The following is a 23,305-nucleotide window of genomic DNA, read 5'->3' on the forward strand; positions in this document are numbered from 1 at the left end:
ACAGGCTAAAGAGCTGGAAGTCTGTTGCAGTGGTTCCCAACTCAATTCCAGACGGTCTGCATCCCCTACAGCTCCAGAGATCAATCTGAGGAAGACGGGTAACATGGTAGCAAATACGAAAAAAGAACCAATTAATCTGTTTTTTGCTCTTGTTTTGTGAGATTAGGAAAAGAAATTTGAAAATATTCTGGAGTCGAATAACGCTGAAGTCCAAAAGATATTGTCTTGTATGATGAGCTATGGGACAAAATGTTGAACTTCCTGGGGCTGTTTGAGTGGTGGCAGGACACTCGGGCTGACATGATCGCTGTAAGGACAAGCCGAGTTTTAAAAGACACTGTAAAACTGACACCAACACAAAAACCTTCACCAACACCTGCACCAACACGATCCCTGGACGTCGACGACCAGAACAGAGCTCCTTCAGCGACTCGTGAAAATCTTGTGCAGGAAGATAAGAGGAAAATGTCCGTTAAGATTTTCCTGGAGAAGCTGGTTTCACGGGCATTCAGGAAACTTAAATTGGGCTTACCCATAATGGAACGCTTGGAATGTGAGGAACGTGAGGAACGTGAGGCCATGGTTCAGCGTCCGTTTGAAAGGATATGGGCCAAAGTTGAGGGTGTCGACTTTGAGGTCACTCCAGAAACTTTCAAGGGCCTCGACAAGTGGATTTTCAAGGACCTGTGCAAGAAGATGGGCAGTAAACTTATTGTGATGGTCTCTTTGAAGATAGGGGACCCAGTAGATGACGACTACATCGCCACGTCTCTCAAACGCCACTTGATGACACCAAAACAGAAGACCGGCTGCTTCTCCATGTTCTTCTCGTCTGTGGGCCAAGCCATATGCAAAGTCTGCAGGCGCGGAGAGAGGGTCGGTGTCTAGTGGGTGAAGGTAATGTTAGGATGTTCTCCGGGTGATCCGGTTTAGTCTACATTCATTGAATGTGAAATTCTCTGAAAAAAAGAAATGTAATGTGCTTTACATCTTGAGGGACAAAAAAGTTATTCAGATTTATTGCAGTTGAGTTTGAGAAAGTTCTGTTGCATCCATGATTTTATATCAGTGAGACAGGTGGTGAGAGTGGAGTGGGTGACTGAGGTGATGGTCTTGGAGGAGAGGTAGAGTTGGGTGTCGTCAGCGTAGGTTCTTCCCATCTTCTTTCAAATTTCATGCTGTTACTGTCACTTATCCAGTCAAGCTCACCATTGCTGTTGTGTATCGCCCACCAGGGCCTCTTGGTGAGTTCCTGGAGGAGCTCGACACATTAGTCTCGCACTTCCATGACGATGGAAGTGCGTCATGGAACTTCCATCGTCCTATATCATTATGTCCATACTCCAAATATCTCCAGATCAGCTAATTCAGTGAAAAACACATTCTTGGAAAAATGATTTACAGGTAAAACCTGCAATCAAAATGATTGATATGTTTTAAAAAGCTTCAGGTCTCTGTCTGAATTTAAAGAAATGTGAGTTATTTGCCTTAAAAGTAGTGATATATCTTATATTAATCATGTACCTGTAAAGAAAAAAGTTACCAAAGAACAAGACAGATGTCTTCATAATTTTAGTGCAATGATTGAAAAAGTAAAAAAATAAATTGAATCTTTGGTTGCAAAGAGATCTGTCCGACGTGTCCTCTTATGTAAGGCTGAAGGCATCTCTAGGTTTGTTTTATGATCCCACGCTCTGCTAGTCGCATGTCGATGTGTCGTTGGGCAAGACACTTAACCCCATCCCGTAGCTGTGCCTACGGTGTTTAAACGTTAGTTCGTCCTGATGGGCAGGTGGCATGGTAGCCCCTTCCATCAGTTTGTGAATGGGTGGATGATGACACATACTGTGTCGCGTGGGTTTTCTCCGGGCTCTCCTGCTTCATCCCACAATCTAAATACATGCAGATTAGGTTAATGTACAGCTTTAAAGTGTACACTGCAAAAGATCACAAAAAAAATTAAATACAAAAATTATTCAAATAAAAAATCTTGAGTTTTGCCAATACTGAGAGAAAATAATGAGTTCCTTCAAGTTTATTTACTGTTTCCAATTTAAACTATTATTATAATCCTCACAAGTCCACGAGAACACAAGTACATACACATATATTGTATATCTATATATACATATTTATATATATTTATTTATTTATATATATATATTGTCAATATAGACAAGAACGCATATTGAGAAAGGCCCTTATTAAGACCCATCATGTTTCCTGCAGGTCAGCGTCGAGGGCTTTTTTTTTAACACGTTGGTGACGTCATCACTGTGCGTCCTCTGTCCTCAAACAACGCTCGCACTCATTCCGTGTAATTCGGTGATCCTGGTGGGGGGGAGTTGCGGTTTATGTTGCCGTTGAATCGCTATCTTTTTCAGTGAATATACTTTGTAGTTGATTGCTAATTTATTATATTTCAAAACATGGAGTCCGGAGATTCCGGCGCTCTGTCGGCGGCACAGAGGAGGGCAGAGATCCGCAGGAGGAAGCTGCTCATGAACTCAGAGGACAGGATGAACAGGATCGTGGGCTTCACCAAAAACGAGTCCGAGAACAACGGTATGACGTCATGACCGATCCAGGTTTTCACACCGCATCGATGTTCAAAAATAGTCTTTTTTTCTTCTGTTTGAGACACGTGGTCGTGACTGTCACACGCATCGTCTTACTGCTGTTGCTGTTTTGAGCTACTGGTCGGCACATTACCATCGTGCACATTTCAGTATTCATGTTCAGAATGAACACAGGTGTAATGTAACGCAACTGATGCTCTTAAGTACACATTCGGGGATACTTGACTTGATTTTCTTTTATTTGTATGCAGCTTTACATTTATACTCACTACACGTCAGAGTCAAATATTTGATGCTACTTTTTTACTCCACTACGTTTGTCTGACAGCTGCAGTTACTTTTCAGTTTACCATTTTCACCTTCCTGTCCAGTGAAAAACACATATCTCTACGTCTGGGTGGAATAGGACCACATCTGGGTTGAAGATCTGGGTAGAGTAAGATCAGATCTGGGTAGAGTAGAACCAGATCTGGGTAGAGTAAGACCAGGTCTGGGTAGAGTAAGACCAGGTCTGGGTAGAGTAGAACCAGATCTGGGTAGAAGATCTGGTAAAAATAAGACCACAAAAAAAACGATTTGAATATGCCATCTTGAATTCTGAGAATTTGTGATGGTTGTGTTTCAACATTCAGCTGACTATTTTTTTAAATGATTAAATGATCAATACAAATAAGAAAGAACAATTGGCTATAGATAACATCTGTCCATTCAAGTTCTCAATGTAACCAATCAATATATAACGACTAATGGACATCCAGCTCTAGTTAAATCTGCTGTTGTCCTGCACCCTCAGCCGGGGCGCTCCTGCGTCCAGCAGAACCCCAATTCCACCTCGATCTCGACCGGACGGAGCCGTGGTCGTCCTCCTCATCCTCCCAGAGACCGTCTCCCTTCCCGCCAGAGGCCTCGGGCCTCGGCAGCCGCTCCCACGGTGCCACGCCAGAGAGGAGGGGCTCACCGCTGCTGGGCTGCAGCGAGCCGCCGGGAGGCTCCCTGGAAGACGACACCGGGGGGATCCGACAGAGGCCGAGAGGGGAGCGGGCGGCGGACGACCTCGGCGGCTCCCCGCGCCGAGGCCTCCAGAAGTACCTGTCCCGTTTTGACGATGCCATGAAACTGCGGGGTCAGCTGGCCAGCGAGAAGCCGGCCGAGGACGGAGCATCCGAGGCCGAGGAGTTTGATCCCTTCAGAATCTTCCGGATCATCGGCAGCATCCTTCTCGCGGTTTTCGTCCGGGGTTTTGTCTGCAGGTTTCTGGTGAGTCTGATATCAACCCATATTAATTAAACCATTAATAATGCATCTGACTACCAGAAACATGATTTTCTTCTGTGTATTTCTTTCATTCCAGTCAATATTTGCTCCGTTTCTGACCCTCGAACTGGCCTACATGGGGCTGTCCAAATACTTTCCAAAGGTGAGTTTGTATTAGATGTTTGATGAGCCCTCTCCCAGTGTTAGACTCACATTTAACCTGTGTGCAGAGAGTCTAACATGGATTCTTATATTTTACCCGTGATTTACGATGATCAATGTGAAGTTGGAGGTGTCGCTGTGGAAAACGGTGACATGCATGATTTTGATAATAGGTCAAAGTTACTGTGAGGCACTTTTAACTGGTTACGAAACGGTCTCAATTTAATAACCCACCGGGTCGGATTCAGCGCAAAATCAGCTGAAATCATGCAGGTTCACCAGAAACTCCTTCAGCTCAGACTCCAGCAGAGACCAGCCCACCATGGACAGACCCAGATCAGGGATGGGGAACCAAAACCAGGACTGCGAGTAGCAGACTGTCAGACCTGTGCTGCAGTAAAATTAGAGGTTTTCCAAAGGGACTCTGGTGCTCGGAAACACTACCAGTTTTGTCCACAGGGGCCAACAAAATCGACACAAAATTAAACTTTAAGTATGGTTTTGTCGTAATTACAGTTGGCTAATGTTGCACTTTTTATCTTGGCCAGTTCACAGTTTCTCACAAGACTTGGCATTAGTTTTGACAATATTTGCGTCCGATCTAGACTTAGTTTCTTTGCAGCCATGCGTCTTAGTGTCTTTGCATTGTGCTCCTCTTCCTCCAGGTAGAGAAGAAGGCTCAGACCACCGTGCTGACAGCGGCCCTGTTGCTGTCCGGCATCCCGGCCGAGGTCATCAACCGCTCCATGGACACCTACAGGAGGATGGGCGACGTCTTCGCCGACCTCTGCGTTTACTTCTTCACCTTCATCCTCTCGCACGAGATCCTGCTGCTCGTTGGCTCGGAGACCCCTGATGGACTGCCAGGATCTCAGTAAAACCCCCTTCCCCCTGTCTTGTCGTCCCCTTCCCTCTGTCTACCGACGAGTCCTTGCTGCCTTACGATCAGGGTCCAGGATTCCACTAATGCTAAGCTACATGCGACCAGAGATTCTAGAGAACGGCAGCATGCGTTTGCTTGTGCGAAACAATGTACAGTGGCATTTATCGTACCGAGTGATATTTATTTGTCGGGTCTAACAAATAGAAATAAATGTCATACTCACGGAGTGAACACTAGTATTTAAAACATTCTGATATTGATGCATATGCTAATATATGCCAATCAAACTGGTGTTCAATGCAATGAGCTGTCTTTCAGTAACGTGCATTACATCAGAGACACACACGTGCGTAAAAACAGGGACTTTGAGGAGTCACTTAACACCAAAGTGTTCTGCCGCCTCTCTCTCTCTCTCTCTCTCTCTCTCTGGTTGGACGTTGTTGCCGCTGTAAACACGCCCAGCAGTGAGGTCACGATGTACTGACACATCCTTGAGTCCGCTTCTACATCACTGCAGCACGGTGAGAAGTCAAACCAAGAGAGGGTGGAAGATATGCCGCATGCACACAGCACACACTGAGGAGTTTTATCGCTTCAGCTGACAACATTTACCAACAACACTGATTGGACATTCACATAAACTGTAACTTTGGCTAATCTGCTACAAGCAGCCGTTACAGGAGCATGGTAACAGGCGAAGATGTATATTGCAACAGTAGCACAGGTTAGATCAATAAGTCAACCAGTTGACTAAAACTGTTAAAACATTAGCCACCATTAGACTGTCACGGTCTCTGGTTGTATTAAATTGCTGTTTATGAAGTCAGCTTTTCATTTGTAAAAAAAAAAAAAGCGTTATTTATTCTTTATATTTACACAGTCTTGCTTTAAAACCCAGGTTAACTAAAAGCAGATAGAGAATAATATCGATGTAACAGGACGCAGACTCAGCTGCCGTCTGACTTTGCAGGTAGTTGATCTCCCAACTCGAGCTTCGGGGCGTAACGTTCACATAACTCTGATGATGACCTGATGGATAACGGCAACCTTTAAAGGTAAAGCTTCATATATAATTTGTAAGACAAAAAAATGTAAGTGAATTGACGACAACTCTTTGAGTGAAAGGGTTTATTGGGGCTCTTGAGCTCCCAACCATCCGACCATCGTGGAGGTCCAACAAAAAGTTTCCTCTTCAAACAAAAGTCTAATGACTCAGAGGTTTTCTTCTCATTCTTTTGTTAATTCTGAGCTCAAAAGATCTATTTTGTTCTTGCATGTGGCCGTTTTCTTTGCCACATATAAAATCAGCTAGAAAGAAACGTAGAGAACTAGATACGGGATTTTCCTCATGGGCAGTGCTTTAGAGCTTACTTTCTTTTTGCGATCTGTCACCGAGCGTTCAGAGGGATCCACCCGTGTTATAAAGTCAGAGGCAGCAGTTAGCCCTATGAATGTGGAGTGTATTCTTTCTGTGCACGGCTACGAGCTTAAAAACGCAGTAAACTTCATACGGTATATGTAATGAAAAGTGTGATTTGGCGGGAGTGTTTTGGGAAGTGATGTCGCTGCAGATAAATGCGGGGCAGTGGTTAGTTAGTTAGTTTGTTTGTGTTGAGTAATTCTGGTAACGTGTCCTGCTTTGCTTGGTTCGAGCCTTATTCATATACATATGTCATATATACTCTCTTCTTCTGTGGCGTTCTCTCTCCATGCTTTTGATTTCATCCAAATTAATTTATTCATGTGAATTTCTTTTTTTCATGTAGATGAATTGATGTGATTTATCCTGAGACTTGTCTGACCTACTTGATTGTTTTTGATAATGTTTACAGTATCTTACTTCAGTAACAAATTCAGTGTTGACATGATGTAAACCGTCTCTGATTAAAAGCATACAAATAACCGGACAATTCATACCAAATAAATACTACTACTTGTGTGACATCCTCTGTTTTGACTCTCACTTTATTTAGAGATAATGTTATCGGTACTTTAGGATTTTATTTGCTTAGTGCTGTAGCTCTTTATGACTATATTCAAATAAAAAATGTTCCCAGTTCTGGGCAGTTATTCAGTATTGTTGTTGAACATGTAGTATTTTGTCTGATGAAATGCAGATCGGAAAAACATCAATTTTATTATAATATACAGGATGATTTTACGTATCGAGATATATTTTGTAAGTGAGTGTTTCACTGTAATCAGTATTTTTATTTTATTTTTATTTTTTTTAATAGAGGGAAGAGATGATAAAGGAAAACACTAGGCAAACAGTATGTTAAACATTTTAAGTGTTTCCAAATACGAATTGAGGGTCTAAAGACATTGTGTGTCATATGCAGCGTAAACCCCCTTAAGGCAAATTTGTGATATTGGCTCATGCATGAAATTGACTCGACTTAAAAGTCTTAAAAAGCAATAATAATAAAAGAAAAAAGAAAATTTGTGATATTGGCTCATGCATGAAATTGACTCGACTTAAAAGTCTTAAAAAGCAATAATAATAAAAGAAAACCCTAAAGGTAAGAATAATTATTGAGTTTGTATATTAATGCAAAACATAAAATACCATGGTATTTCAAACTTTTTACTCCTCACTATTTTCTCGTAAATGTAGCAAAAGTATTAATAATAAAACAAATATAAGTACTATATAAGTAAGAACATATTGCAGTGACCTCCAAGATCCTATGAACGTTTCTTTTCCAAACGTTTTTTTTTTTTACCCAAAATTAAACTGTCTTCAGATTTGAGATGTTTCATCATAATTAAATATTTAAGTTTAAATGGGAACAGGTCTGTGGTTCTAATGTGTGTTCTATTCCTTCTCCAAGGGAACGTATTTCGCGACACCTATAGGTCACTCAGGCTTCCGTACGAGCCCTTGTAGTTCTGACCTCCCACCACTTGGTGGCGCGCTGCGCTTTTCAACCCGCACGAGTTCGTGAACTTTTAGCTGTCGCAGTTTTCTAACGTGCGGGTTCACAGACACACAAACAACCCTCCATTCGCACTGTAGTCGTTGTTATTCGTGAACTATTTCTTTTTATTTATTCACAAGATACAGCCTTGTTGAGTATCAATGGGACGTGAGTCGAGGTATGGCTGAATTATCGAGTTAATTTAAACTCCTGTGACTGCTAAACTTAAGCTAATCCTTGTAACGTTCAATTAGCATGCTAGCTAAAAACGTACAGACGTTAGCACGTAAATAAACCAACAGTTCATCTTCGTATATCGGCGGAATATATTAATGTGTGTCTGTAAAATGTGTTTTCTACGAGTGTAGTTCACCATCAGCAGTTTATCGGCTGACGTGATTTATTTTTGTGCTGTTTTGGGTTCCTTAGACACTACAGGAAGCGGTCCGCGTCTCGGGGTCGGTCAGGCAGCCGATCAAAGAGTCGATCACCGGACAAACGATCCAAGAAAGACGACCGAGACCGGACCAGGAGGGAGCGCTCGCGGAGCAGGGACCGCCGCAGGTCCCGGTCCAGAGACAGGAAACGAGTCCGGTGGGTTGTTTTCATGTTAACTCGAGATTGTTAAAGAGAGACTGCAGCTGTTTCGAGCGTGGAGCTCTGTGTACCTGTGATGTTTGTGTTCAGTCCAGTTTTATATTGTAACGGCAAACTGTTGATGGACGCAAAAGTTACAAATAAACATAAACAACTAGCAGGGTCTGAATTAGTTTGCGTTTCTTAAAAGAAATCCACGCTTTCTGTCATCGTATGACCAAGTGGGACACTTCTTTGAAGTGACAAGAGACCAATATTTTTCTCCCTCTTGTGTTTTCATATTTTGCCTTTTTGTCGGCCAGGCGCTCCAGGAGCAGAGAGAGGAGGAGGTCCAGAAGCCGAGACAGGAGGAGGTCTGGCAGCAGGAGCCGAGCACGGCGGTCCAGGTCTGGGAGCCCCAGTAAGAGCAGGAGGCCGGATGAAAAGTGAGACTTCTTTAAAAAAAAGAAAAATACAATCAAACATCTCAAGACACAACTGACAACTCTGGTAACCAAAACCATGCTACTGTTTTCTCTTTATTCTATTGCGTGTCATTTCCCCTACAGGTCCAGGAGCAAGGAGAAAGACAATGTTGATCCTTTATCTGAAAAGAAAAAGATTAAAGAGGAGAAGGAGGATGAGAAGGTTGAGGATGTAAGTACCACATATTCACTTCTTGTTAACCTCTTTAAAAAAAAACAAGGAGTAGATGGGAGCAATGTTTCTGATCTGTCTCTCCGTGCCCGTGCAGCAAGACTTTGACCAGAACAAGCTGGAGGAGGAGATGAGGAAGAGGAAGGAGCGCGTGGAGAAGTGGAGGGAAGAGCAGAGGAAGAAGGCCATCGAAAACATCGGCGAGATCAAGAGGGAGCTGGAGGAGATGAAGCAGGGCAAGAAGTGGAGCCTGGAGGATGACGAAGGTGAGGAAGCACCGTCAAATACAACCAGCACAGCTTGATCCCATGTGTGTTGCTTTATTGTAGAGAAGGCAAATTATCTCTACTTGCAAAAATGTACCAAAACTACTATTATTTTAGTATAGTATTATCTTAACATTGATTATTATTTCCCATCACAATTTGATGGGTTGTCTTATTGTCGTTTACTTGGTTAGCATAGAGTTGTTTTGTTTGCATTGTGAAAATGTAAATATAGTTTGATCGGCTAACCGATCACTTGACCAGTAACATACCTGCAGAGCCTTATAATTGACTCCTCATTTCAGACGACGACGAGGACACTTCCGCTCCGATGGAGGGAGACGATGACGAAGACGGGGATGGGAAGGCAGAGAGTGAGGAGAAGGAGATAAAGGAGGAGGAGGAGGAGGAGGAGGAAGAGGAGGAGAAGAAGAAGAAGAAGAAGAAGGAAGAGGAGGAGAAGGAGAAGGAGAAGGAGAGCGAGGCCCTGATGGAGCAGGAGCCAGAGGAGGACGACGTGGACCCTCTGGACGCCTACATGGAGGAGGTGAAACAGGAGGTGAAGAAGTTCAACATGGGAGCCATGAAAGGAAATGATAAGGTGAGTTTGAGGGGGGGAAACGACCACCTTCCATCTGTTCTTATCGGTTTATCTTCTAGTGTTGGACTCAATGTCGTGGATGTTTTTCTTCCTCTGATGACCTCCTTGTTTGTTTTCTTCTCTTTAACAGAAAGGAGCAATGACGGTAACCAAAGTGATGACAGTTGTTAAAACCAAGAAAGGACCCAACACTCACAAGAAGAAGGGCGAGCTGATGGAGAACGACCAGGATGCGATGGAAGTGAGTTGTTTTTACCCCAAGCAATACCGCTCTTCTCTCAGTTACCCGTTACACAATATTTCAAATTTCCCGGTGAATTAAACCTGATTTAGACTCATCGGGCCAAAATGACAATATCGCCAAGTTCCTGTCGATGGAACACGCCGCTAACGATCCCAAATATAACCAACGTGTTTTGACAGTACTCGTCGGAGGAGGAGGAGGTGGATCTGCAGACGGCTCTCACGGGCTTTCAGACCAAACAGAGGAAGGTGCTGGAGCCCGTTGACCACGGCAAGATCCAGTACGAGTCGTACCGCAGAAACTTCTATGTGGAGGTCCCTGAGCTCGCGAGGATGACTCCAGAAGGTAAGTCAACCGAACGTGGGAGATTTAGGTTTCAGTCACGATTAGCTCTTATCCCACAACAGAGACTTGTAATACGGTAACTGCCACATATATCTGAGCACTGAACACTTAATGAGTTGAATAGAAAGGCTGCATCTGTGTTGTACGAATGTGACTTTAGCTGAACAAATACAGGCTTCAGCTGTCAGGGTTGACAATGAAATATGTCTTTTGGTTTAATTAACGGCATTCATTTTTAAGGATTCTATTATTCTATTGAGTATTGTTTGTTATCAAATGAGAAACATTTAAAAAACAAAAAAGTAGCAAAGTAAAGGCGGGCTACCGGCCGCTGGCGGCAAATTTTAGTTAATTCAATAATTTACGTTAAAGTTTTTACAGCACATTTATATTCCCCAGAGAAACTTCCTTTGCTGCCATTCAGAATACGTGTCTTTGTAAACCGTCACTACCCATCTAACGTGTTTCTGCTCGGACGGTTTTGAATCAACACAGATGTGAACGCATACAGGCTGGAACTGGAAGGCATTTCGGTCAAAGGGAAGGGCTGTCCCAAACCCATCAAGACCTGGGTGCAGTGTGGAGTGTCTATGAAGATCCTCGCCGCGATGAAGAGGTGAGTCTGACCAACGTTGACCGCGGATGTGATGGACTCTGCAACTTTTTGAGGGCAACAAAGATAACCTTTTAAAAAAAGATATGACGCTTGATTCTTTCTGACCAAACACTTCATATTCGTGTTCATTTCTTCCTCACAAATGTACCCAGGCACGGCTACGATAAGCCCACCCCGATCCAGGCCCAGGCCATCCCCGCCATCATGACGGGCCGAGACCTCATCGGCATCGCTAAGACCGGCAGCGGGAAAACCATCGCCTTCCTGCTGCCCATGTTCCGACACATCATGGACCAGAGGCCCCTGGAGGAGTCCGAGGGACCAATCTGTAAGGAATAGATAATTGTTATACTTCCTCTAGCCATCAGTGACATTAACAGAAATATTTCCTGTTTTAATTGAGAACATTCAAATAGAAAAATATGACTAAATGAATAAAAGGTGGCAGGTGAAGTTGTGATGTCCTACTCTTGTTCTTTTCAAAGACTTGGTTCAAATGTAGGTCAGAGGAAGACTAAAATAGAATCTATTTCCACTGATAATAACCTACTGGCAGTTATTCTTCAACAGCATTTCTAATCTTCTTTATTAGCCACCGTACCAGTCATTAAAGTCGACGTTACCTCGATTATAATGTCCTTGGCAAATACATGGCGTCAAATCTTATTTAAATCATATTGTGGAAACTTAAGTGTTCAAAATGGTAAAAGATAGAAGCTTATTCTCTCTTCTCATCCTGATTTTTCTCCCACAGCCGTAATCATGACTCCGACCAGAGAGTTGGCTCTGCAGATCACCAAGGAGTGTAAGAAGTTCTCTAAACAGCTGGGACTCCGGGTGGTGTGTGTTTATGGAGGCACGGGCATCAGCGAACAGGTAAACGCACACTAATGTATTTTTTTTTATTTCCCCAATTTTATTTACTTGATTTTTCAATCAAAGTCCATTTAACACAGCAGCAAAGTGCACAATAATACCTAACGGTGCAGGACGGTCCTCGATCAAAGATCAGAAGGACTTAGTAGAACATTATGTTCTCACACAGTTGGACATCGTGTCCCGTTTGTCCTCCTCCTGCTCATTTATAGGTTCATTATCTGTGCTAAAGAGCAACTCCACTCTTTGCCGGAGAAGATGCTCTTATTTCTTTTGTTCTTCTCTCTCCTTTCATTGAAGATAGATTTAATAATCTCTTCAATTATTGTTTCGGCTGTGACCTGAGAGTATGTGTAAGGAATTCAATGAATCTCTCATGCCTGTAAAGTAAAAATGAAGCTAACCTAATTTAGTTTAGGTTACTAATCCATTCATCAAGAAAAGCCCCAACTGATTAATCTGATGAAAATGATAATTGGTTGCAGCACTAGTTTGGGAAAAGGAATTACATTTTGAGCTACAAAGCATCAGTGATATTGATGACAAGAGGTGCCTGCGTAAAACCTGACCCGCCAGATGGTTTGTTACACGGAACCATCTGAGAAGCCGTCATTGGGGCGGGCACTTTAAAATAATACATGGCAGGTGATTGGATGGACCATCTGTCAATCAAACACTTACAGAGTCAGGAGAAGAGGGGAAGAAAACCATATTTTCCATCGAGAAAAGCCTTTATGTAGCATATGAGGTTACAAACTGCGCAATCCTGTGTTGCACAATGACGATAAACAAACCTTGTAGCTTTAAGTTGGTGTTGTTGGATTACAGATTGCTGAGCTGAAGAGGGGAGCTGAGATCATCGTGTGCACACCGGGAAGAATGATTGACATGTTGGGGGCCAACAGCGGTGAGTTAATCCACTTTGACCCTCTCACTTCTTTGTTCTTGTAGGGTTTCTATGCGTTGTAGGGCTTTTTTTTTTGTCAGTTACCTTGCATGGAATGAATGTTACAATATGACAAAGTACATAATGAACCCAGTCAGTACCACTTACTAAACTGTTGACATTATTTGACCGCCCTTGGGATCAGTCATTTCTCTGCGAGGCTGTGGTGTGTTTCCTGAAGATCGGGGCGAGTACAGGTAGGTGGACCCGGTGCTGCTGCCTCCGTGGTTCTTCAGACTCCACGCCTGAGACGATCACACTGTTTGATAGGCGCACTGAAAAGTGGGTGTATCAGGATGTGTAATTATGTTCTATTAAGTAAGAGTAGCCCGAATGCTCAACCGGGGTTCTACAGTGTTCTTTTAGCGCTCTCCTAAAGACATTTAAAAGGCTCACACGTGCATCTTGATATTCAAAGCACACATCCGTAATATCTCACCTGTCTCCCTTTTATTGTTTTTTAATTTGGAGCTCATGTGGCTTCTGGGAATACATATGACTGTAGAGCCCTGTACTGTACTGAGCATTTGCATACAAATGTGAAGAAATACTGGAAATGTGTTAAGAAAGAAGCAGTAGTTGTTTATATTTGCTGACACTTTCATTGTGTGAATCTGTTATAATATATGGGTTTTTATTGTTTCCACACATGCGAGGTAATCTGTAATATGTTTCCCTTGTAGGTGGGAAGGCGCTTGGTCAGATAATGCTTGATGGGGCGCCATCTCTTGTATTGTATCTTGAGGATGTTTTCTGACTTTTACAGGTCCCTCATTCCCCTGAGATGGTACGAAAGACCAGAGACAACTAAAAAACACTGTAAAATATAGTTAAATTAAAACCCTGGCCACTTGAAACTAGTCCACAAACGAATGTTATGAAGTAACGATGCCTTGTTTTGTTGTCGAGTAATGTCAAGTAGTCTAATACCCCAAAAAAGGTTCTCTTGTGTTTTGATTCATGTTTGTTTGAAGAAGGCAGAGTGCGTATGACGACTGGCTCTTCTTGAAGTTAACCGTCTCCCCTCATGCTCCTTCTCCTTCGGTGTGTAGGTCGAGTCACCAACCTGCGCAGAGCTACATATCTGGTGTTGGACGAAGCAGACAGGATGTTCGACATGGGCTTTGAGCCACAGGTGGGTGTCGCACGGATTTAAACGTTACAACCAGGGCTTGTCCTCAACCAAATAAATCTGGAGTCGACTAACATAAGAAAAATGAGAACGAGTAGACAGAATTCATTAACCTCCGGTTGTGGTCTGGTTCCTCCATCAGGTGATGCGCATCGTGGACAACGTGCGTCCAGACCGTCAGACGGTCATGTTCTCGGCCACCTTCCCCAGAGCCATGGAGGCGCTGGCTCGTAGGATCCTGGGCAAGCCCATCGAGGTCCAGGTGGGAGGCCGCAGTGTCGTCTGCTCCGATGTGGAACAACATGTGGTAAATCATCCACGCTTCTGTCTCACTGAAAAATGATTTATTTGCTTTCGGCCCGGTATCTAGACTAGACTCATCTCTCGCCGTCTCTCTTCATCTTTTTCTTTTTGCACTTTGTTTCTGTAGCTGGTGATTGAAGAGGACAAAAAGTTCCTGAAGCTGCTGGAGATCCTGGGTCACTACCAGGAGAAGGGCTCGGTCATCATCTTTGTGGACAAACAGGAGCACGCAGACACACTGCTGAAGGACCTGATGAAGGCCTCGTACCCCTGCATGTCGCTGCACGGAGGTATGGAACCACATTTGAGATGCACTGATTACAACTTGGTGGTAGTTGGATTTTGCTTCAATTTGAATGTTCTTAATTAATCCAGAATTCCAGGTTTGTTGCGTATGTATTTTGGGGGTATGGTTTTATCTTGTTTACTCGCATTCACCAAATCACATGTAACCTGCTCTAAAAACAATATAAGATCAACTGCAGTCAAATATGACATTTTGCAACTTAATATTGTGATATTAAAAAGTATGTACACGATATAGGTGTAATATATATTCCACTTTCAGCCAGATAGGGTCAGTTTGTCCCTGTACTAAGTCTCACACAGCTGCATTGGCAATACATACATTCACTATCAACAGCTCTGACTCCTGCCGTACTGTAGCTCGTGTCTAGTATTTGGACTTTTAATATTCCTTTTACTGCCGTCCTCCTAGGAATCGACCAGTACGACAGAGACAGCGTCATAAACGACTTTAAGAATGGAGCGTGTCGTCTGATGGTGGCCACCTCCGTGGCAGCCAGAGGGCTGGACGTCAAGCAGCTGATCCTGGTGGTCAACTACAACTGTCCCAACCACTACGAGGACTACGTCCACAGGGCCGGACGCACAGGCCGAGCAGGCAACAAGGTCCGTTACTTAAAACTGAATTTGCGTTGTGTCGAGTGTTTTCTCGGTGCTTGTTTTTATATAAAATAGACTTGTTAGCTCTCAGTCAAAGGTTTTAAAATGTCTTTATTCCTTCTTCTAGGGCTTCGCCTACACCTTCATCACAGATGATCAGGTTCGCTATGCTGGAGATATCATCAAAGCTTTGGAGCTGTCCGGCTCTCCTGTCCCGCCTGAACTGGAGCAGCTTTGGGCCTCCTTCAAAGACCAACAGAAAGCGGTGAGATGAGGGGGAAACCGGGGAGAGTGTGTCGTGTCTCGATTAGCAAGAAAACCCAATTAGGTACTCTAGAAAGTTAGTGTACCGCTTTACAAATGTGCGAATTAAATGTATTTTTTTTCTTTTCTTTTCTCCCTGCAGGAGGGTAAGACCATTAAGAGCAGCAGCGGATTCTCAGGAAAAGGTTTTAAGTTTGACGAGACCGAACACGCTTTGGCCAATGAGAGAAAGAAGTTGCAGAAAGCTGCTCTTGGACTGCAGGACTCTGACGACGAGGACGGAGCCCTGGATGTGAGTAACATTTGATATTGAATATTCATGGGATTGGCAACACGCTCGTGGAAAGCATCATATTAAAGATCTTTCTACTTTTTTGGTATCTTGAGTGTGCTGTCCTCCCTGGTACAATTACAAATGCTCTGGGCGATATGACTTAAATATTGATTTATCTTGATTTATTTATGTATTTCTGCGTAATTTATTTATTATTGACAGACTGACTTATTGAGTGAAATTACCACCAGGACGGGTGTTTTTTTTATGTTGACGTCACTTCTTACATGCTCTAAAACAACTAGTTTTGAACGTCTTTTTCAAAAGTGGAGGCTGGCATCTCCCACACACAAGCACGTCATACATCACACGCACTCGCCCACTTCTTTTTGTGTCTGTGTGAGAGAGCAAGGAAGTAAAATGCCAAAGCGAGTCTCATGCCGTACTTTTCCGTTACCTTCCTCAGATCGAGGAGCAAATCGAGAGCATGTTCAACTCCAAGAAGAGGGTGAAGGATCTGTCCGCTCCCGGGTCGGCCTCCGGTTCTGCAGGAGCAGCCGCCTCCTCGTCAGCGGTCCCCGGAGGGATGCCGGGCGTCGGTCCCCCGTCTGCTGGAAACATCCAGAAACTGGAGATGGCCAAGAGGCTGGCGCTCAAGATCAACGCTCAGAAGAACCTGGGCGCCGAGGCTCAGGTACGTTAAACCGAGAGGAAAATGTTACGTCTGAAAATCATCTTGTATTGTACTTAGTCAAACTGTTTTTTTTTTTCTTTTTCATGTGCAGGACGTGATGCAGCAGGCCACCAACGCCATCCTCCGGGGCGGCACCATCATGACGCCCTCGGTGTCGGCGAAGACCATCGCGGAGCAGCTGGCGGAGAAGATCAACGCCAAGCTGAACTACACCCCCGTGGAGAAGCTGGAGGAGGAGCGGCAGGCGGCCGAACAGGCCGAGACCGTCAAGAGATACGAGGAGGAGCTGGAGATCAACGACTTCCCTCAGGTCAGTGACGCAACGTTATGCAGCAGATTCTTGTTTTAATTTAACTATAATATAACTGATCTGAATCCACATTTGATTAATAAAAGTGGCAACACAAGCAAACGACCTCACAGCACATCATCAGACGAGTGTAAATAATGAAAGAATCTAGCAGGAAGTCTTGCAGAGTGTTTCATCATTTTGTTCCCTCCCCAGACGGCCAGGTGGAAGGTGACGTCTAAAGAAGCTCTGCAGAGGATCGGTGAATACTCTGAAGCCGCCATCACCATCAGAGGAACATATTTCCCTCCAGGCAAAGAGCCCAAGGAGGGAGAACGCAAGATCTACCTGGCTATTGAAAGTAGGTGTCGCAAAATTATTTTTGTGTTAATTTTAAGAGATTTTACTCATTTAAAATGCGACTCCCACTCTTTCTTTTATCATCCTTCTAACTAACTCTGGGCTCTGAATTCACTCCTATTTTCGTGTTTTCGCTAGAACTTTAAATACTGTTTTATAAATGTTTGTGTTTTTTTTAGGTGCAAATGAACTGGCTGTGCAGAAAGCTAAAACAGAGATTACGCGGTTAATCAAGGAAGAGCTCATCAGATTAGTAAGTATCTTCTTCCTCTTGAAATCAATAACCAGTACTGGATCTCATGCTGGTGTCATCATGGTATTCTAGAGCAGGATACATAAAACATCGCAGGTTGTTATTCAGCAAATGTCTATAAAAGATGTCGCTTATTGTCTTTTTCTTCTTCTTTTTTTTCAGCAAAATTCGTACCAGCCGACGAGCAAAGGCCGGTACAAAGTGTTGTAGAGGCGGAACAAAGACTCGCTGGAGGAGTTCTCCTCTCTCAACGGTCCCCTGTCATCTCTACAGTTTCATCACAGTGGTTGAGGAATATTTTAGTCTATATTTTTAATAATGTTCCATTCAATTACCTCAGTTTAGCGTCTGGTTTTGTTTATATTTGTCATCCCCCCCCCCCCCCCCCCCTTAGTTTCCTCTGTGCTTCATTTGAGTTACCTTGATTTTTATACCTACAGACTATAAATACCAAAATGTCTGATGCAGTTTTGACCTCCGGTGTCAATGAACCATCACTATCTGCAATATGTCTTTTAAATGTAAGACACAATTTATTTTCATTGTTTGTTTTTTTTGGTCAGATTTCACCCTGTTGTATGTACAAGCAACATCCCAGCCATAGTCTTTATGAGGAAATAGTCAGATGAAAGATGTTTTTACTTTTCCGCACAATAAAATAATAAATGAATAAGTTTGTCCAGCTGTTTTATTCAACAAATCTGGTGGATACTGTGTACTATATGGAATGCCATATAATTCAATTAAATAAATAAATATGCCCTTAAAATAAATAAACGAGGCAATAAATATACAAATAAGTGTAAATATAGATGTATAAATGAGTAAATATAGTTTTTTTTTCAGGTAAATTTTGTTTCCTAGTTCTACATTAATTTCCCATCTCTTTATTACCTCCATCGTTTATATTAAAATGTTTGAGACGTGGTTATCTGACAGATTCAGACCAAAGCAACAGCACAAGAATTGACTAGCTAGCTAGCGCCCCCCTGTGGCCTCTCCGCTAACTGAAGGTCCGGGGAGCGACCCTTCAGTCAGCGGCTTTTAGCGACTCAAATTCAAGATCAAAGCTGACTTTATTTTGCTGCAGTCACACATGCATAATTCTTCTCTCATTTGTGGTCTGATAAACGGTAAATTCCTCAAATCCAGTGCCCCGTATCGCTATTGTCCGAGCTACTGTAGCCGTCATTGCATTGAGTTGCTACAGCCGCTAACTGAGGGGTCACTCCTGGCACTAGTAGACTTTTTGTGTTCTGTTTTTACCATATAAAGTGTCTTAAGTACCTTTTTTTAAAGTGCTATACAAAATAAATACTATTTAATTATTATAAATGTATTACTATTATTATTACTACTAGCTCTCTGGGAGGAGAGCGGGCTGAGGCACTACAGGGGGCGCTAGCTAATTCTTGTTCTGTTGCTTTGGTCTGAATCGGTGAGATAAAATCAGCCCTGTATATTCATATGAATATAACAGATGGGAATAAAAAGAAGTGAGAAATAAATGTGTTATTGGGAAATAAAAGTCTAAGAATAGTCCTTCCAAAAATAAAAACCTATTTTCTTTAATTATTACTATATATATATATATATATTCACATGTATTTATAATAAATATATTTTAATATATAAGAATAAGAAGTGGGAAATAAATGTTATTTTTAAAAATAGACCTTCCTTTCTAAAATAGAAACCTATTCCTCTTTTTAAAGAACTATTGACTCATTTATATATTTATATTTACATGTATTTATAAATGCATTGCCTCATTTATATCAAGATTTATTTCATATGCATATTTTTATTTTTATTAATTTATTTAATATGGTATTCAATATATTCCTGCCTACTGTTTTAATTATTCAGTAGCCTCTCCTTTGTATATTATTCATCATCGTTGGAGGGCTGTGTTTTGGTCAGCGTTGTAAAACTGGTTTAAGGCTTGATTTCAGGACAACACCACAGCATTTTAAACAATAATTTTGCACCTGTATTGAATGCAAATAAACAATGTTGTGTATTTAAAAGTGAAAACGTTTGGATGTGGAAGTGGTTCAGGAGGGGAAGGAGGGGAAGGAGAAAAAAAAAAAAACACCTCCTATGGTTCTCTGCGCATGCTCAGACTGCGCTCCAGTCTTATTAAATTTTAATGGAAAATGGCTGCGTTTCTCATCCAAACCTCTGGAGCTGGGAAATAACACACACACACACAGAAACCCCACGTCTAAACCGTTAACGTGCACACCGAAGCAAACCCGATGTACCGACGTCCTGTGGTGCGAAAATATATTTTTGGGAAAATGGATCGACTCACGCTTTAAGGGATGAAAGATCATTTTTAACCCCTTCTGGACCGAGATCTGCGAACAATCGAGGTACAGTAAACCATAGAGCTAATGTTGGGGTATTTAGGTTAATATATATATATGTATATGTCCTAAATGTAAGCATGCATGTCGGATATCTGCTCACTTTCCTTCTCTTTTGTTACTATTTTAAACCCTTTGCTTGGAAACCGTTATTCGGGCCAAAACGAGGCTGTAACGTTACACTGTAGCAAAGTGACATGCAGAGGATTGGGGGGGGGGGGGGGGGGGGGGGGGGGGCTTTTGTCGTCAAAAATGCGGAATCCATGTGCATTATTTTTTTTTGTGAATGAATATTACTACAGACTGTGTTGTGTTTGTGATAGTAAAAGTCCACACCTACAGAAGACAACAACACAAATCTCATCAGCTGCACTCGAGTATTTATTTATAGCCTCATAATTAAGTTATGATGATTGCATTGCTGGGATTTAAAGAGCAGTTATGTGTGTAAGTGGTCAGAATAGTGACTTTGATTGTGATCAGAGGGTTGTTTGTTGTTGTGTGTGATCCTAGTGATGAAACTCAACACGAGGTCAGAGGTCAGCTGCAGACCATCAGCATGTTGCTCATGGGCACTTCAGCATCGCTTTAATGAGGTTTATACTTGTTCTCAAGGTGTTTAACCCAGGCCCCTTTTTTTAATCTCCGTAATCATTATCACTATATAATACAATATATACAGCGGGGTAGTTTAACAGACATATTTTGAGGGTTCAGACACTCCGACACAGAAAACGTGGAAGATTAAAGCATCTTCACGATACAGACAAACATCCAGGGACACATCGAGCATCGCTAAAGTTACAAGACTGGATTCACAATTGCTTTGACTCATTGTCGACGCCAAGAATCATCAGTTAACAAGACGTGCAAATGACAAACCAACCAGTTAGTCTCCACCCTTGAGGTCTTTTCTCTTGTAAAACCGAAATACACTTCAGATAGAGCAGAAATCTCACCTTTATTTGTGGCTTGTTGAGGGTTTTTTGTTTTTGCAACAGGCTCATTGTTGCCCCTAGTGGCCGTTGGGTATATGTCTTTAGTCAAGGTAATGTCGACCACGCTCTTTTCCTAAAACTAACTAAGACTATGTGTTAGTTCAGCCTCAAAGCTAAGACACATGAGGGTCTAAAGCCCTACATGTGTCCGGGTTTCTTTTCTTTATGCAGAGGAATTGAAGCTGTTTTGGTGTTTGTCTTCAGTTTAAACTTATTTCCACCTGGCATTGCACGACCCAGACAACATGACTGACTCAACATAGAGACATAAGTTATTTTTTATCTGTGATAATAACACAGTTGCAACTTATTTCCGACCCCCCCCCCCCCCCAGCAGAAGATGATGCGCCAGGTGACGAGCAGCGACTTCTGCATGAACAGCAGGCCGTCGTGCCTCGCGGAGGACGGCCACCACCCGGCCTCCCACTTTGACCTGTGCACCCAGGCCAACAAGTTCTACCCTCCTCCGCCTCCGTCCGCCCTCCAGATGACGCTGGCCCCCATGGTCCTACCCGCCCAGAGCCACAAGCCAATGGTGTGCCCGAGACAGGAAGTGCTCGTGGGCTCGCCCGGAAAAATCCCCGACATCAAAAGCGCCGATCAGGCGCCGGACGACGGCAAGAAGAAGAACAAGGCCGCCGGGAAGTCGGGCCGACGCGGGAGGCCTTTGGGGACCACCAAGCTGGCCGGGTACAGGACCAGCACGGGGCGACCGCTCGGCACCACCAGAGCTGCCGGGTTCAAGACGAGCCCGGGGAGGCCGCTAGGTACGACCAGAGCGGCGGGATACAAGGTCAGTCCGGGACGGCCCCCCGGCAGCATCAAGGGCTTCTCTCGCCTCAACAAACTGGCTTACGGTAGCACCTGCAGCGGAGCGGCTTTCCCCTATCCGCTACCACACAAGGAAATCCTCTGTGAACCCTCCTGCAAAGAGAAGACGGCTAATGAGTGAAGGTTTCCACTCGCCTTCCATCGGTCGGATAAGAGACGCTTGTGCACAGGTTTCCTGCCAGATACTGGGTGGGTGGGTGGTGGGGGTGGGTGGGGTTGTAATCTTTCCCTGTCCGCTGTGAGGATGAGAGGAGGAGATTTTCTATTATTCGTGTTGGTGTCATCTGTGTGCCTGCCACCAAACATAATACCGTTAGGTTTTCAGTGGTCCTGCTGGAGATCTATAGTGTGTGGAGGGCAACACCACACATCGCCCTGCCCGAAAACAACAATATCATATGTTCTCTGAGGAAGGGGCTTTTAACTCTCTCTTTTTAGTGTGCTTTATGTAGCATTTTAACACCACTGAAGGATCGAATCATCCATTTAAAAATGTTTTATTACCGTAAACAAAGGAGACCGTTATGAGAAGATCGATTGCCACAACTGTGTGAAATCTGCTTTCCAGCACAGGACGAATTTAACTTTGTACGTTCGTTTGAATCCCATATCAGCTGGATATTCACTCTTGTTTTTTTTGCTTTCTAAACAAAAACACAAAAGAGAGGGACAAGTAGCAACACTGCTCTTCTTTTAATTTGAAAAGCAAATTGTTACGTGTAGCACCTTTTATATGTGTCACATTTGTAAAATGGGAGGCTTGTCAGTCTGGATTCAAACAGTTGGGGGTCAAGTGCCTTGCTCAGTGGCACTTCATTTATAGATGTACAGTTAATAAAACTTTTCGGCCAACAGCACCACCCCAAAAAGCTGAAATCCAACTTCCTCCACTCGGCTCCAGAACACTAAAAAAAAACGGACTCCTGCTAACGACGTCTCACTGACTCATTGTCACCTCACCAAAAGTCAACGTATTATTTGCATGCAAAATGTCATCAAAGCGTCAACGTACAGATTGTTGTGATAAATAACACTGTTACCCAAGTCCCAAGTAGTGTTTGTTTTTGTTTTGTTTACTAAAAGTGAATGCAGAAAGATTGACAGCAACTCGGCAACCCTTACTCCTCTCAACCTGCTAATAATTGACCGATGTGGACCGCTGTCTGCTGGTGTGGATGAACGGTGTTTGCAGGTTGTGCTCGTCGTTACAGTAAAACTTGGTTCTTCTCGTCCATGAGGCGGTTCCCTCTCACTGGTACAGACGGTTTCTCTTTACACTGATTCCTGGCTGGGTGTCATTTATGAGTTCTGCTACATGATAACCAACATTTTCATTTTACAACTCACTTTGTTTTTTGCTAAAACTTGAATGTATAATTTTGTCTCAGCTGAAGAAGAAGATACAGTCTTAGTATATTAGTATAAGTTTGATTTAATCAGAAAATATATGATGAAAGATTAATTCAACAGAAATCCGAGCGGGTTTTCAATTCCAACTTTTAATACCTGAAAGCTTTTGATTCTCTTTGCTACAAACACATTTAGTCGAACTGTCCCAGCTGTGTATCTATAGGCATACTTTCCAAAATAATGGATTTTGTGGTTAGAATTAATCAACGACCAAAATTTCAAATTTTTCACTTGACGTCCCAGCTGTGAACCTTCTAAGCTATTGGAAGAATACAAACAAGCAAAGTTCAAGT

General features: G+C 43.0%; 3 protein-coding genes across 4 annotated transcripts; all 3 read left to right on the plus strand.

The window, feature by feature from the left end:
• The first annotated feature begins 2,307 nt into the window (after positions 1–2,307).
• Positions 2,308–6,814, plus strand: camlg (calcium modulating ligand). The gene is made up of 4 exons (XM_079171955.1): positions 2,308–2,565; positions 3,373–3,836; positions 3,931–3,996; positions 4,661–6,814. Exons 1-4 carry the CDS (start codon positions 2,430–2,432, stop codon positions 4,871–4,873), a joined length of 879 nt encoding a protein of 292 aa, XP_079028081.1. The 5' UTR covers positions 2,308–2,429; the 3' UTR covers positions 4,874–6,814.
• A 1,028-nt stretch (positions 6,815–7,842) lies between these two features.
• On the plus strand, positions 7,843–18,065 carry ddx46 (DEAD (Asp-Glu-Ala-Asp) box polypeptide 46). 2 transcript variants are annotated; one of them, XM_079171949.1, is made up of 23 exons: positions 7,843–7,977; positions 8,229–8,393; positions 8,699–8,821; positions 8,945–9,032; positions 9,130–9,298; positions 9,604–9,899; positions 10,030–10,140; positions 10,323–10,488; positions 10,984–11,104; positions 11,257–11,432; positions 11,859–11,980; positions 12,809–12,887; positions 13,979–14,061; positions 14,201–14,365; positions 14,489–14,651; positions 15,080–15,273; positions 15,395–15,532; positions 15,674–15,823; positions 16,272–16,499; positions 16,591–16,809; positions 17,005–17,149; positions 17,328–17,401; positions 17,564–18,065. In XM_079171949.1, the coding sequence occupies exons 1-23, from the start codon at positions 7,961–7,963 to the stop codon at positions 17,609–17,611; spliced, it is 3,240 nt and encodes a 1,079-aa protein (XP_079028075.1). In that variant the 5' UTR covers positions 7,843–7,960; the 3' UTR covers positions 17,612–18,065. The 2 variants fall into 2 exon arrangements, with proteins under 2 accessions (XP_079028075.1, XP_079028076.1); XM_079171950.1 differs by having other exon boundaries at positions 8,708–8,821.
• Positions 18,066–21,111: 3,046 nt separating this feature from the next.
• On the plus strand, positions 21,112–21,778 carry cUnh5orf24 (chromosome Un C5orf24 homolog; the record flags this gene model as incomplete). The annotated part of the gene is made up of 1 exon (XM_079171956.1): positions 21,112–21,778. One exon carries the CDS (start codon positions 21,112–21,114, stop codon positions 21,721–21,723), a length of 612 nt encoding a protein of 203 aa, XP_079028082.1. The 3' UTR covers positions 21,724–21,778.
• Between the last annotated feature and the right edge of the window lie 1,527 nt (positions 21,779–23,305).

The sequence above is a fragment of the Pholis gunnellus genome (genome assembly GCF_910591455.1).
Source record: "Pholis gunnellus genome assembly, chromosome: 13".
NCBI lineage: Eukaryota > Metazoa > Chordata > Actinopteri > Perciformes > Pholidae > Pholis > Pholis gunnellus.